At 50.6% G+C, this 13,856-nt stretch overlaps 4 protein-coding genes across 4 annotated transcripts; 3 read left to right on the forward strand and 1 right to left on the reverse strand.

The window, feature by feature from the left end:
- On the forward strand, positions 1-1,061 carry PODANS_1_6230 (uncharacterized protein; the record flags this gene model as incomplete). The annotated part of the gene is made up of 2 exons (XM_001912805.1): positions 1-12; positions 72-1,061. 2 exons carry the CDS (start codon positions 1-3, stop codon positions 1,059-1,061), a joined length of 1,002 nt encoding a protein of 333 aa, XP_001912840.1.
- A 4,628-nt stretch (positions 1,062-5,689) lies between these two features.
- Positions 5,690-7,223, forward strand: PODANS_1_6240 (uncharacterized protein; the record flags this gene model as incomplete). Its single annotated transcript, XM_001912806.1, has 3 exons — positions 5,690-5,762; positions 5,897-6,843; positions 6,900-7,223. The coding sequence occupies 3 exons, from the start codon at positions 5,690-5,692 to the stop codon at positions 7,221-7,223; spliced, it is 1,344 nt and encodes a 447-aa protein (XP_001912841.1).
- Positions 7,224-7,719: 496 nt separating this feature from the next.
- On the reverse strand, positions 7,720-8,663 carry PODANS_1_6250 (uncharacterized protein; the record flags this gene model as incomplete). The annotated part of the gene is made up of 4 exons (XM_001912807.1): positions 7,720-7,797; positions 7,878-8,454; positions 8,508-8,568; positions 8,630-8,663. 4 exons carry the CDS (start codon positions 8,661-8,663, stop codon positions 7,720-7,722), a joined length of 750 nt encoding a protein of 249 aa, XP_001912842.1.
- Positions 8,664-10,031: 1,368 nt separating this feature from the next.
- PODANS_1_6260 (uncharacterized protein) lies at positions 10,032-11,078 on the forward strand (the record flags this gene model as incomplete). Its single annotated transcript, XM_001912808.1, has 1 exon — positions 10,032-11,078. The coding sequence occupies one exon, from the start codon at positions 10,032-10,034 to the stop codon at positions 11,076-11,078; it is 1,047 nt and encodes a 348-aa protein (XP_001912843.1).
- Positions 11,079-13,856: the final 2,778 nt, after the last annotated feature.

Here is a 13,856-nt window from a genome sequence, read left to right on the forward strand (position 1 = left end):
ATGTCATCATGGGTAAATCACCTGCACATTCCAGATGCACATCAGAAACTCCACCACTAACACATACCCAGGTGTTCCGTCCTCCCGTGGCACCATCCACAGGCGTCATGCCTATCTCAGCTCTCCTCTCGCCTCAGCCAGACGCTGATAAAGAGAACCATGGCCCCGCTGCAAGCAAAAGCCTAAAGCGCAAGTCCCTCGATGACCATGCCGTTGCCCCAGCAGGATCAGGCATGTCCCTCGACGACATCGACCTCGAAGGCGTACCAATCGACATGAACTGCGACCAGGTCCGTCGCAAAATCAATAATCTTCTCGAATCCGCCGCCATGACCAAAACCGCCTTCGCCCGTGAGATTGGCGTCAGCGCCAAATCGCTTTCAGGCTTCTTAGGTGTCCACGGTCCCTTCAACGGCTCAGGCTTCGCCGCCTATGAAAACGCCTGGGAGTGGTTCAAGAAGAGGGAGATGCTCGGTATCCCTCTGCTAGTAGGGAAGAAACAAAAGACTTCCGCCACCACTGCTGCCTTTGCTGCTCCTGCTGTCATTGTGGCCCCAGCCCCCGCAACCGCATCCAAAGCCAAACCCTCCGCTGCCTCTTCGGTTCCTGATATCAGCGGAATTCACCTGGAAGGTGAGGAAACTGACTCCGTCCCCGTCTATGACTCTTGCGACGAAATCCGCCGTAAGATCAACCTACATCTCAAAAAAGACGGCGTCACTCAGGCGTCTTTCCTCCGGGACATCTACGCCCAGCTTCGCGGCCCCAGCAAACCAGGAAAATGCTTCCAGAGCGTGCAGCTCCAACGATTTAGGGGGATGAAGGGGAGTAACTGTGGGGCGAAATCAGCGTTGTATTACGGGGCTTATGTCTTTTTTGAAAAGATCCGGATCAAGGAGGGGAAGCCGAAGACGAAGCATAGGTTGGAAATGGAGGGGCTTTGGGGGGCAGCAGGGGCGGATAGGGAGCATAATGGGAACACTAGGGTTTGGGTCTTGGGTGTGGCGAGCAAAGGAGGTGGTGGGAGGGGGAGGGGAGGTGGGGGGTATGCTTACTTTTGATTAGGGGGGCGACGGGTGGTAGAGTTGGTTTGGTATGATGCTGCTGGTTATCGATGATATTTGGAAACTACCTACCTTATGTTTGGGGGATGACTTGGAATGGCGTGGTTTAATTTGGTGGGAGGAAAGGGGGCGGCTTTTGTGATATTCAAGTTAGCGATCTTATAATATGGTACTTATCGGTGCTCAGTGTGCTCAAAAAATAATCCAATCTCTTACATTTATTCTTTTCTGTTGCCTTTATAGGCCAGTCATGCAAGATCGTGCCTCAAAGGAAAGGTTTTGGGCGAACCTAGAGGATCACCTCGTGACTGTCGTCTAAGTTTGAACCACAGAAAGCCACCCTATTTTTTTTTTGAAAACTTGAATAAGGACAGGAAACTTTTGAGCTTCCAGTTTCAATCACCTTCTGCTCTCCGTAAAAGATTGATTTTCCATCAACTCTCCATTCGTCAACAAAGCCACAATGGACGCATCTATTACCTTACCGATGACCTGATCTCGCTCCAGACTCTGATATACGTTGGCCTGTCTGCAAAAAAGGCAGGTGAGCTCTGGTGGGAGTGGATGTTCCGCGGGCGTTATGACCATTCCAATCACAGGACCTTCCTCCACTTCATTCGCCATTACACAACTGAGAACCACGTGGTGGAAGCCGCCGATGACAGCGATACTCAACGGTGAAAATGTATGGATGCTTGCGGTCTTGCCGTCGAAATTGCAGAACCTGAAGCGAGCTATGGGAAACGACGGGCACGGCTCGATTCGATGATGATATTTCGCGTTTACATCCTGAACTCTGTCATTGAAAATTTACCTGGGCCCAACTGCCTTCGACATTTCCACTATCCGACAGATGACTGGAAGAAGTTTGTTTTAACTTCTCACAGAAAACGGAAACTGGTGGCCTGGGTATCAGCGGTCGTACCACATGTACAAATCGGCCATCCTCACGATTGCCGATGCATCTCGGGGACCCAATCATGCGTTTGAGACATTGAAATCCTGGGACGATGTCACGGAGGTCACGGAGGGGTTCTTGTTTAAACTTGGAGTCGATCGGAGTGGGTCCATAGCCACCAAATACATTGTCGAGGGGTACGACGGAGGATGCACATGGCTCGACAGAAATGCTCGGGACGTCAGGGCTTTTCTCTTTACTGAGGTTGACTTGAATTCGTGGCTTGCAGAGAACCCAATTGCAAATAGTTGAGGGAAAAGGATTTGGAACAGCTACAAGGTCTTCAAGACACCCACAATGTCTTCCAAGAGAGTGGGAAGGGAGTGATATCATCAGGGACGTGTTTATCAACGCACAAGGCAAAGCTTTAAATTCTGCCGCAGTCTACTATCATGTCCATGACGTACCTAGATTCTGTTTGATAGGTACCTGGGCCACGATCGTGGCTTTGACCTCGCCGCAGCAGAAGCAGTGACTTGTGCCATGCAGTGTGTTTTATCATAACAGGTATCTCGACGCACTGTGCTCCTGTATTATCTATGAAGAACCAGGGAATACTGTGATAAAGTCACTCACACTGTGATATAGCTATTCACAAGCTGCCACGTCTCCGTTGTCTAGGTCTTTATGGCCAGGCTGGAATGGGTGTCGAGATTTATACCGTATAACCTGGCGACCACGTTTTATAGGATACCCCCGACTTCTACGGTCCTACCATGCCACCTCTCGTCCGCCCTCGGATAAGCCTGGGCACTGCCATGGTGACCAGTTGCCTCCCCTCCCCCCGCCGGGTTCGCAAAGTGTTCCATGAGAACGATGTTAACACAAAGCGAACCCGCTCTCTGGCAACCGGTGAGTGTGTCACCCTGAGCGTGTTCTCCGAAAACCATTTGTTTTGTGACCAAATCATGGCCGAGATCATCGGACTCGTTTCAGGAGGTATCGCAATAGCGCAGGCCACTGGTAAAGTGGGCAGTCTGGTCCTCTCACTGTCTCGACTCTGGAAAGAGGTCAAGGATGTACCAGAAACAATCAAAGCTTTGGTCGAGCAGCTCAAGTATTTCGCCCTATCGATCGATGCAATCGAAGCGGAGCCACAGGCAGTGATCGGAGGAGGATGTCCTCCAACGCCCATGTGCGCTCGAGCAATTCAGCATTGTCGACATTTGCACGAGAAACTGGACAAATTGATCCAAGATCTCATGGGCGATATCGTTTCGACCAGGAGGCGGAAGAGATATGTCGCCAAAACAAAAGCGGTGTTGTTCTAGAAGGCCGAGCTCGAGATGTACGAAAAGCGACTTTATCGAGCATTGAAAATACTCGAAATGGCTCTTCAGCTGTTGAAAATGTGAGTGGAATGACGCAAAGTCATTTGCTCATCTTAGGGCAAGAACTGATTAGGTATTGATCGTCTAGATCCCAAATGAACTTTCAGCCCGAATATATCACCTCAAGGGTTGTCGAGTCGATTCCCCTTCAATAGAACCAGGAACGGGATCTCAAAGAGAAGTCTCTGACCAGTAAACAAGAGGCAAATTATTGGGTGTCGGGCAAACTAACCACGAAGCTGAATGGGACTCGTATAGGGCGAGCTCGCTATCGGACACGGATTCTAGCAGGGTGCCTGGTTTTCGAGGTCATGCACGATGGGGATGCCAAAGCAGCCTCCGTAAAGCAGGAAGCGAAAAGTGAGTATCCCCTTCTTTTTGTAGTCAGGGATGATTTCTTGACATTTATCATGTTAGGCTACCGGATAAAAGTGGCATTTCCGCTTTGGTTCATGAACAGAGCTTAGGACCTTCAAGTACTTTTTGCGACTTGTGGATGGAATGTTGCTTTTCGGCAGTATACGATCGACGAAGAAGGCAATGAATTGTTTCTTTGAGTCATGTGTGAAACACATCCCATCACACCGAACGAGCTTCGAAGCTCCTTTGCCAACGGACACACCACACCATATATTCTGGATGACAAAGGAAGGACACTATTACACGTCAGTATTACATCTTTTATAGGAGCTCGACCAGGTACTAATGGTGCATCAGTATGCCATGATCTTCAACCCAAATCTGGTCGAACCTCTCCTCGTTGCGGGTCTTAACCTGTTCACTATCAGCTTTGAAGGTCAGTCGCCCCTTGCTGGTTGGATGTGGTACCGTACACCTACCTGAATCCAGAGGATCAGCTTGTATTTCATACGGCCCTGCTCTCCTACGGCGCACATGACAACTTCAGCGGGGACGTTCACCTCGTCGGCAATGCTGGACAGTAATAGCGCTGCTGTAGAGCCTCTATTCTCCGAAATCTTCTGCCACTATTACAAGTCGCCATGGCAGCGGCGCCTGAAACTCTTCTATCGATTCTCGGGCTTGGTTATAGACCATAAAGTTGGGCAACGGTTTCTCTGCCAACAAGAAAGCTCAGGCACCGACGATATCCGAGCTGAGGGCTTCCAAAGAGATGGGGTCGGTTTTGAATCACATAATGTGGATGTTATTCCAAAGCGCTATGGGGCTAGATCACACTTGCAGGCGACCAGGCCACGCTCCTAAACGACTGGACACGTTTACTGATACCGTCAAAAAAATGAAAAATGGTCCGATGTGTATTTCGTAAGGTTGCCGGTATCACCACGCTCGAGGATCTTGATGCCCGCCATCCTGCCCACGGTCTGACCGCGCTACTCCTAGCACCTGCGTTATGTCGGTGTCCAGACTTCGGCAAACTTCTGGAGTATCAGAGGGGCTGGAAAATGGCAGTCCACTCGGCTCTCCGTGGCTGGCTCGAAGATTTACATATTGCGGGGATAGATCTGGAGGAGTATGGTAAGGCTACAAAAGCAGTGTTTGTCGACACTGGTATCTTGCAGTCTAGGGTGTGGCCGGTGGAACCGATATGTTTACCAGTACAGCCGGAGTTCGGATATGTGTGGAAGGATATCATCTATGGGCCATACCCTGGGGATTGGTTGCTTGTATTCGAGTAGGATATCGCTTGGGAGGACTTTTTAAGGGATTTCCGGGAATGGATTGAGAACCCTCCCATGAACATTCCTGGCTCTTGGATATATTAGATACTGACCTTAGTTGAAGACCAGTGCTCTTGAACATCTTGCCGGTTCCATGTTGTAACATGTCGTCAACCTGGTGTCTCGCCTTTGCCAAGCAGGGGTGATGTTGGCGTGTTTGGACTTAATCCGTCTGTCTTGAGAGGTATAACGGAAAAGGCAAAGAGCAATGTATATAAGAATGGCGAAAGGAGTCTTAAGGTGTAGATTATGTAGCACAAGGATATCAAGTGAATTCACTACGAGAATATGTCATCTGTTCTTCCTGCTCCTACTGAAAGCTTGATGATTGGATCCAGCCAAGCTTCTGTCCGAGATGCAAACTGGCCCTACAAAAAAGAAAAGATGGGGCACAGGGTTCAGCGGGCCGCGGCAGCTTGCCCCGGCAGGCAGTTGCAGCTTCAACCCCTGTCTGAACTAAAATGGGGGGCTCCATCTGCCCAAAACTTCCAGCCTGTCCCTTGGAAACTTTTGCACCAAGGGTTCCAGGTCATTTCGTGGCGGCGCTCTTCAACCTTCTTGCGCCGGTTCAACCACCAAACGGTGTTCTCTCTTTGTTTCTAACTTTGGTCAGTTTCCTCATGGAGTAGCGCAATCATGAAATTCTCTGCTCTTTCCCTAGGCCTGTTGGCCCTCCTAACGCCGCTGAGTGCGGCATGGACCAAAGAAGGTATGTGAAGTATTTGCTGTACATTCCCGTCGCAAATGCGATGATACCCCTTTTCTATTGCGTCTGGTTCCAGTACCACTATATCTACACAATCCAATTGTATCAGACTTACTAACATCTTCGATGATAACCAGATCGCGAAATCTTCCGTGTCCGCGATGAACTCCTTGCGCATGAAGGTCCCGAAGTGACTTTTTACGATTTTCTTGGTGTCAAGAAGGGCGCAAGCCACGAGGACATCAACAAAGCCTACAAGAAGAAGTCAAGAGAGCTCCATCCCGACAAAGTCAGACAGCAGCTCCAGGCCCAGCGCATCAAGGCCAACAAGGAGAACGCCAAGAAGTCGGGAGGCAAGCCCGGTGTGCAGGTGACGAAGCAGCCTACCTCTCATGAGCTCAAGGTTGCCATCAAGCGCGCCTCAGAGCGCCAGGCTCGTCTTTCCATCGTTGCCGATGTCCTCCGCGGCCCTGGGCGTGACCGATATGACTACTTCCTCACCAATGGCTTCCCTACCTGGAAGGGCACCGAGTACTACTACAACCGCTATCGCCCCGGCCTTGGCACTGCTATCTTCGGCGTCTTCCTCGTCGCCGGTGGTGGCGCGCATTATCTCGCCCTTTACATGAGCTGGAAGCGCCAACGCGAGTTTGTGGAGCGCTATATCACATTTGCGCGCCGTGCTGCTTGGGGCGACAACCTTGGCCTCAACATTCCTGGCGTTGATGGCGAGCCTGCCGCCGCTCCTCCCCCTCCCCCTCCTCAACAGGTGTACGAAGACGAAGACGGTCGCCAGATTCCCATCAACCGCAAGATGCGTCGCATGCAAGAGCGCGAGACAAAGAAGGAGGCCAAGGATAAGAGTGCCGGGCGCAAGACCCGCCGTGGACGTGACACCAAACCCGCCTCGGCCTCTGCTTCCGGATCAGCGACTCCCCAGCCGCAGCCCGAGGGACAGGGTCCCACTGGAGCCAAAAGGCGTGTCGTTGCGGAGAATGGCAAGGTTCTCGTTGTTGACTCGGTGGGCGCCGTCTTCCTTGAACAGGAGGATGAGGATGGCAATGTGGGCGAGTACCTTTTGGACGTAAGCTACCTCTTATTCATCCAACTTTTTGCAAAATAAGCTAACATATCCACCAGCCCAATGAGATCGCCAAACCTACCTTCAAGGACACCGCCGTGGTTCGCCTGCCTTTCTGGGTTTATGATCTGACCATCGGGCGTGTGTTTAAGAAGCGCACCGCGGATGACGAGTTTGAGGAAGAGATCGACGAGCCCACCGAGACCGAGGTCGTCAATGACGACGAGGATTCTGAGCCCGGAAGACTCACTCCCTCCACCGGCTCTGCCGAGGACTTTGAGCTTCTCGAGAAATCGGTCGACTCTCTGGGTCAGGCCAAGGCAAGCGGTACCCAGAAGGCGGGCGGCAACAAGGCGAGCAAGCGCAAGAACAAGAAGAGGTGATCGTGGATCTTTTTTGCGGAGGGTATGTTGCTTTACAAGCGGTAGAGTTTTCGAGCAATACGTGGCTTTGACGTTGCGGTTAGGTTAGGTGTTCTTCGGTGGTTGATTTAAAAAGGAGGAAGAAAAAAGGAGGTCAAATCTTCTCTCGGTATATGGGACGATGTTATGTGACAACGAGCCCCGGATTTCCCAGGTGAAATATTGCTACCTATATATATAGAGCTGTAGCACTCAATATGGCTACATACAACCCGCCCCGCTCCAGATTCGACATGCATTGACAGAAACAAGACACAGGCAAAAGCAACAATGAGCATTAATCTATTGCATCGACGATACAGAAAACCAATCCTTCATGGTATATTAACCACCCATTTCAGCCCGTGCTGTTTCCATGGGCGAATTTCTCCCAAACAATCCCAAACTCCACGCCCAATCCCAAGTTCATAACCTTTCCGAATCCCGACCACACCTCTCATCAGCCAGCACATCAAGATCAAATCCCCACCGTATGGCTCAACACCTTCGCGGCTAACTGACTAAGAAGCCTTGCCCGATCCGCCTGTGGCAGTTCCTGCACACAATCACAAACATTTCAGTAGCTGTCACTTATGCTCGCTCTCCCTGGATGAAGTCAACCCCAGCAGCACTCACCTGAAAGACCGCATACACACTCTTCCCCTTGGCATCCCTCACCGCGCCGAGCCTGTTGCCAGCCACAGCACCAGCAACCATACCAGGTACATTGGCCATAATAAACCCTAGCGCGCCACCACTGATACCGCCCAGCGTGCCCCAAAACTTGCCCGTCGGCCTGTTGTTGTGCGACGGGTCGGCCATGCCCTCCTCCCGGAGCATCTCTTCGAAGACATCGGCGAACTGCTCATTCTCAGCTTGCTGGCGGGATTCTTCCTGGTTGTGCTGGTTTTTGGCGCCCTGGCTTTGGTTGGTGAAGAAGTTCCAGGCCCAGGAGTAGAAGTTGGGCTGCTGTCCTTGCTGTTGCTGGTCGGAAGCGGACTCTTCGGCGTCGGCGAAGGGGTCGAAGCCGCCGGGCGTGGGGCGGGAGGAGCTGGGGCCGGAGAAGAGTTTGCGCTGGGCGTCGTATTCGCGGCGGCGGGTGGGATCGGAGAGGGTGTAATATGCGTCGTTGACGAGCTGGAATTTGCGGGTTCGTTCGGGACGGTCAGGGTGGTCGGCCGGGATGCGGTCGGGGTGGGTTTTTAAGGCAGCGCTGGGGGGGTTGTTAGTTGGGGAGATATGATGGTGGTGAGTAGGATAGGTTACCGTTTATAGGCATCGCGGATCTGGGTGGTGGAGGCGGTTTCTGGGACCTCGAGGATGGCATCTATAGCGGTAGGTATGGTAAGTCAACAGTTATGAGTTCGTGGAATATAGGCTTGACTGACAGTAGTTGGGAGGCCGGCCGGCTTTTGCTGCCATTTTGATAAGATGCGGGGGGTCAGATGTCTAACAGTGCCGACGGGTACAAGAGAGCAAGCAGATGAACAAAGGCAATCTAGGTTTGGATTTTTGTCTCGGAGACTCTTGTCTGGCCAGGCTTTCCCAAGAGCTGGTTGGTACATGCAAAATCACTAGGACAAGTCTATCTTCAGTCGCCCAACGGAAGAGAGAGCGCGAAAGTGGGATGGTGGAACGAGAGTTGGATACGTCATCTGTGGCGTCGAAATGTGGCTTTTTTGAACCAACCCCTGTCCAGCCGTCCCCCGCATTCTCAGGGGACGCGAATCAGTGGGTCTGGGTCACAGGCAGTTCTAGCCCCTTGTGCCCCTCTATACGGAGCATCGCTATCTCCCATGATCAGCACATTGTCTTCTTGGGTGTATCGACAGGAAAAAATCGCCAGCCTCTTGCTCAAGGCTAATTCTCTTTTATTGGATATCCAGTGAGGTATAAATGGAGAGGCAGGAAGCAATAGGCAAGGAATGGCCGGCAGGGTCTGGAATCACCCCGCGTGTCACCAATTCATTGGACGGCCCGGCGGAGTGACTGGACGTGTAGCCGCTTTCCTCGCCCGTTTCAGGTCGGCTGGCCTCTGACGCATGACTGCTCTGGGGAAGGCGAGCTGTGTGACTGCCCAACCAGGCACTCGATTTTGAGCCCAGAGCTGCAATAGAACCTCAACGTGGAGGTGATGGACGCTGTTTTTGGTCTCTTGGAGCCTAACAAGCCGTCCTACTCGGCCAGGATCGGAAGTTTTTTTTTGTTCACCTGCGTCACAGACGCTCAACAATTTGATGACAACCCCTCCACTGCTTCATCTGATCCCGAATGCCTGGAAAGCCCCACCGGTGATTTTCTCTATATATCGGACCAACTGCGGAGACATTTCCTCAGGGCCTCTTGCTGTGTCCTCGATTAGCAGCTCCGAGTTACCTTAAATCTCCAAGAGCTTATTTTAAACGTGTGCCCTTCCACGCGTCATCGTTGTACAAGCACACGCTGCCTCGAAGCACGTCCCCCACCACCACCTTACCCGCAGGCGTGCTATCATACTTGCAAATCCAGCAAAGTGTCGATTATCAAGACAATTAGCTTAGACAATAAAGAGACGAGTTGCAACAATCCAGAGTTCTTTTCTATCCGCAGACTTTCTGACTCTAATCCACACCATCTCTGTGGCATCCCTGACTGTTGAGTACGCAACAGTCAAGATACCATACACACTACACGGCCAGGATTAATCTTGTGTTAAATCTGCCACTCAAGTAAACGACAGCAAAAAGCCTCTCTTGGTTATTATCCTGCTAACATTTCGTACAGACTTCAAAACAGTCATCATCTCCAACAATGGCGGCAGTATACCAAGACATCTACTCTGAAGACGAGCTCTCCATGCTCCTAGCTCGTCAGTTGAACTTCAACAATCCCTTACCAGCACAACCGGAGCAAGTCCCAGAACCCGTGGCCGTCGCAGCGCCACAACCAGTCCAGGCTCCCAAGATAGTCTACATCTCCCAGCACTACAACCACTCGGCAGCCCACCTGGCCAAACAAAAGGAGCAACAGCAACAACAACAAGAAACCCCAGTCCGACCCTCCTCGGAGCCCCCCCAAAGCGAACACGCGGCCATCGAGCGTGTCCTCCGTGAATACTCGGTCGATTCAACCAACCTCTCCCCCGCCCAGTTCCACCTCTTCAAAACCGTCGACGACCCCCAACGCATGCACTTGATCGAACTCTGGCGCGCCTGCCCCCCACCCCCCCAACACCCCTCAGATGTAGACTACAACTCCACCACCTCCCTAGACCAGGAAGAAGCACTCGCTCGAATGCGCTGGGAGCAGGCCCAGCAAGACGAAATGGAAGCCGAACTCCAGGCTCAGCTCGAGCACGAGTACCAGATCCAAATGGAGGAGCAGCAACGACAGCAACAACAAGGGCAGCGACAGCAGGAAATGATCATCTCGTTGGATGGGACCCCCTTGACGCCAGTTCAGGTGGGAGATGGTAGGTGGATCCAGACGACGGCAGAGTATGGGGATATGGAACCTTACATGGCGACTGGGTATCAGGAGGAGCTGGCGAGACGTGAGTATGAAGAATCTGCTAGGCGGGCGCTACTTTTGGCTGAGCCATATGAAAAGGACATGATGAGCGGGCCGTACAGCCAGTTTGGGCCTGCGCTCGTCCAACCAGGGGGTGTCATCGGTACTGGGACGGGTGGTAGTAGCGAGGCTAAGAGGGCGACGGACCCGGTGTACAAGTCCGTCGGGGTGGACTGGGCGGCAATTCGGAGGAGGGAGGAGGAGTACCAGATGAGCATGTCGGAGCAGTATGGGAGGTTGATGCTGGCTAGGGGGGTGGAGGATGAGGAGGATGAGGAGATGTTGTGAGTTTTGATTACGTTGAGATATTGGTATGTGGCTCGGGTTCCGGGTCGGGAAAGAGTTCTGTCGGTCATCGGATCTCGGAGGAGGGACTGTGATGGATCTTGCATAAGCATTGTTTGTGGCGATTGGTGTTGATTTATTAGAATGCAGAAGATGGCGAGCTGAATCTGATCATTTGATATCGAAGAGTATGTGAGGGTTGCTGGCTGGGTCAGTGGCTTGTTTGTGATACTTGATCGTTGCAAATGTATTGGTTTGCTTGAGCGATCTGTGCCTTTCGACGGACCGGGACTAGGAACCAAGAGCTGAAGTCGAAGCCTGTCAGGAGGGTAAACTGGAGTACTCCGCTCGGTCAATGACACAGAGGTTCTTGCCTCATAGGAACTTTGGCCTTGGTCTTGGCTGATGGTGGCTTGACTTGAAGACGAAGCTACCTTACCTTCTTGATTCGGATGTTCTGTTTGAGGCAAAAAATTGTTCATGTCTGAGAGCAATCGAAGGCGAGATGTCGAGACATAAAGGCACAAGATTTGAAGGCTTCGCACATTTTGAATAACCAAACGAGTTACCTCTCTGCTATTGTTTTGTGTACTTTTCAGACAGCGTCGCCAGCACTGTACACCTGCAACAAAATGGTTCGCCTTCTAGCTATTTTCTTTTCCGCTCTTACATTCATGGGCGTATCTGCGCAAACACCAGGAACAACCGGCCAATATGTTCTCGACACTATCGCCGCACTGCAAGCCAACGCTACCAAACTTCAGATCGAGGCACAGAAGCTCAATTCTCTTAGCTGTGCCCAGTATCTCACTCGCACTGGTCCCTTCACAGCAATTCTTCCAATCTTGGAGGACATCAAGGCCGGTTTGCTTGTCGCTAATCCAGTGATGCGCTCACTCACCCCCCTGAACGATTCAGTCTGCACTTCAGCCGACTTCGCAGTCTCTACAAGCATTACAGCCAAGCTTGGAGGGTGACGTCGTCTTTCGTACGCAGTCTTACCAGGCTGAGCGGCAAGGGACAGCTCAATGCCTGCTCCCTAGTCCCGTCTGCTGGACAGGCTATTCGCACGCCTCTGGAGCAGTTGAGCGTTGTTGTTCTGGTGAGTTGATTCTCAATACACCTTTTCTTGTCCGGTTTCAACGATCACCAGTAAAATACGCATCACTTATCGGAAGCAGCGCTGACCTTGTTACAATCACAGGAGTTTTACCTCAGTATATTTCCACTCACACCTTTCCAGGGAGACCCGCAGGCAGTGCAATACAACACGGTTCAGGAGCTGCTTGCTCTTGCTATTGCGGCGTATTCTCCGGTTGTTGGAATTCTTCCGTAAATCAAAACATCGGCATATGGTGAGGGAAGGATATTGATTGTAACTACACGCTTCCATGGCATTCTAGCCACATAGGGGGTACATTGAGTACCCAGTTAACATTATGAAAGCGAAATATTATTTGCCATCTTTATTATCACAATGCTTTGTCTTAACCGTGGAATTGGCCAATCTTTGGAAGGCGCTGCCCTCCTACCTACCTGCCTACCTGGGTAGTTTGTCCGCTCTCCCATGTGGGATGACGCTCGCGACGGCCAACCAACAACACTTCCACAGCATGTTGGGGATTGACCTCTTATTTCCACGCCAAAACATTATCCGACACTATTTTGCGCCTTTTCTTCAAGGTACACAAGAGACGGGAGTCAGTAGCGTTATTCATGCGGTCGATGATGGGAAATCTGCAAAGATCTGTCTCGGATGTCTGCAATCGCCCTCCAGCGTCTTGGTGGCTTCGGAAAGGAAAGTTCCAGACCCGAATCAATCATGATCGTGTGCATATCTACTTTCTCGCCTTCGGCTGTTGTCATCACAAGTGTCCTATCGAAAGCCTCACCAGATGCCCAACACCTACGTTCTCGACAGCATCGCGGCTTTACAAGGCGACACCACCAGACTTGAAGCTCCCAACACTTTCAGCTGCCCTCTTTACCTGCCTAGGTATGTTATCAGACAAGGGCCCTTTACCAAAGTTATCCCTCTCGTGAAAGACTTGGAACACTGCTCGCTTCCGGCCCAACAATCAACACTTTCAGGCCCTTGAACGAAACGATCCCGGCCGATCTGGCGAAATCCCAAGAGATCTTAAGGGTCAAACGGCCTGCACCACCTACCTTTCCAGGAACCTCGAGTCAAAGGTACCTAGGAAAGCATCAAATATTCGCGGGTTGGGTAGGCTTCTGTCCCACACACACTCAAAGCCACCAATTCGAGGTTTTCGTCTATGATGGTCACGGGTGCATCTTTGAGATACCCACAGATCTACCAACCGGCTCGGTGGCTTTCGTGAGACTTCAGCCCGGCCAGTAGAGTCTTTTGCTTAGCAAATTGTGCCCCCCCAACCCCCGGGCCCCTCAAACAATTATACAGGATTACTATCTTCTAAAAGGATATTTCTCAAATTTTCATTCCCGAAATTAGTAAATTTATATAAAGTAAACCTTATTTAAAATCTTAAAATTCTAAAAAGAAAAAAAAAATTATAAAATACCAAAATAAAATATATATATAGAAATCTATTAAATAAATATATAAAAAAAAATAATAATTTTGAAAAAAAAAAATAATTAAATTAGGTAATTTAAAAATAATTTAAATAATATGTATATTTAAAAGAGAGATAAATAAAAAACTTATTTTGTTATTCGTAATAGATATAATTAACTTCCTTAATAAAATAGGACTTATATTTATAATTTATTTTTAATTGAAATTAAAAAAGTAGG

This window comes from Podospora anserina, chromosome 1, assembly GCF_000226545.1.
Source record: "Podospora anserina S mat+ genomic DNA chromosome 1, supercontig 1".
Classification (NCBI taxonomy): Eukaryota; Fungi; Ascomycota; class Sordariomycetes; order Sordariales; family Podosporaceae; genus Podospora; species Podospora anserina.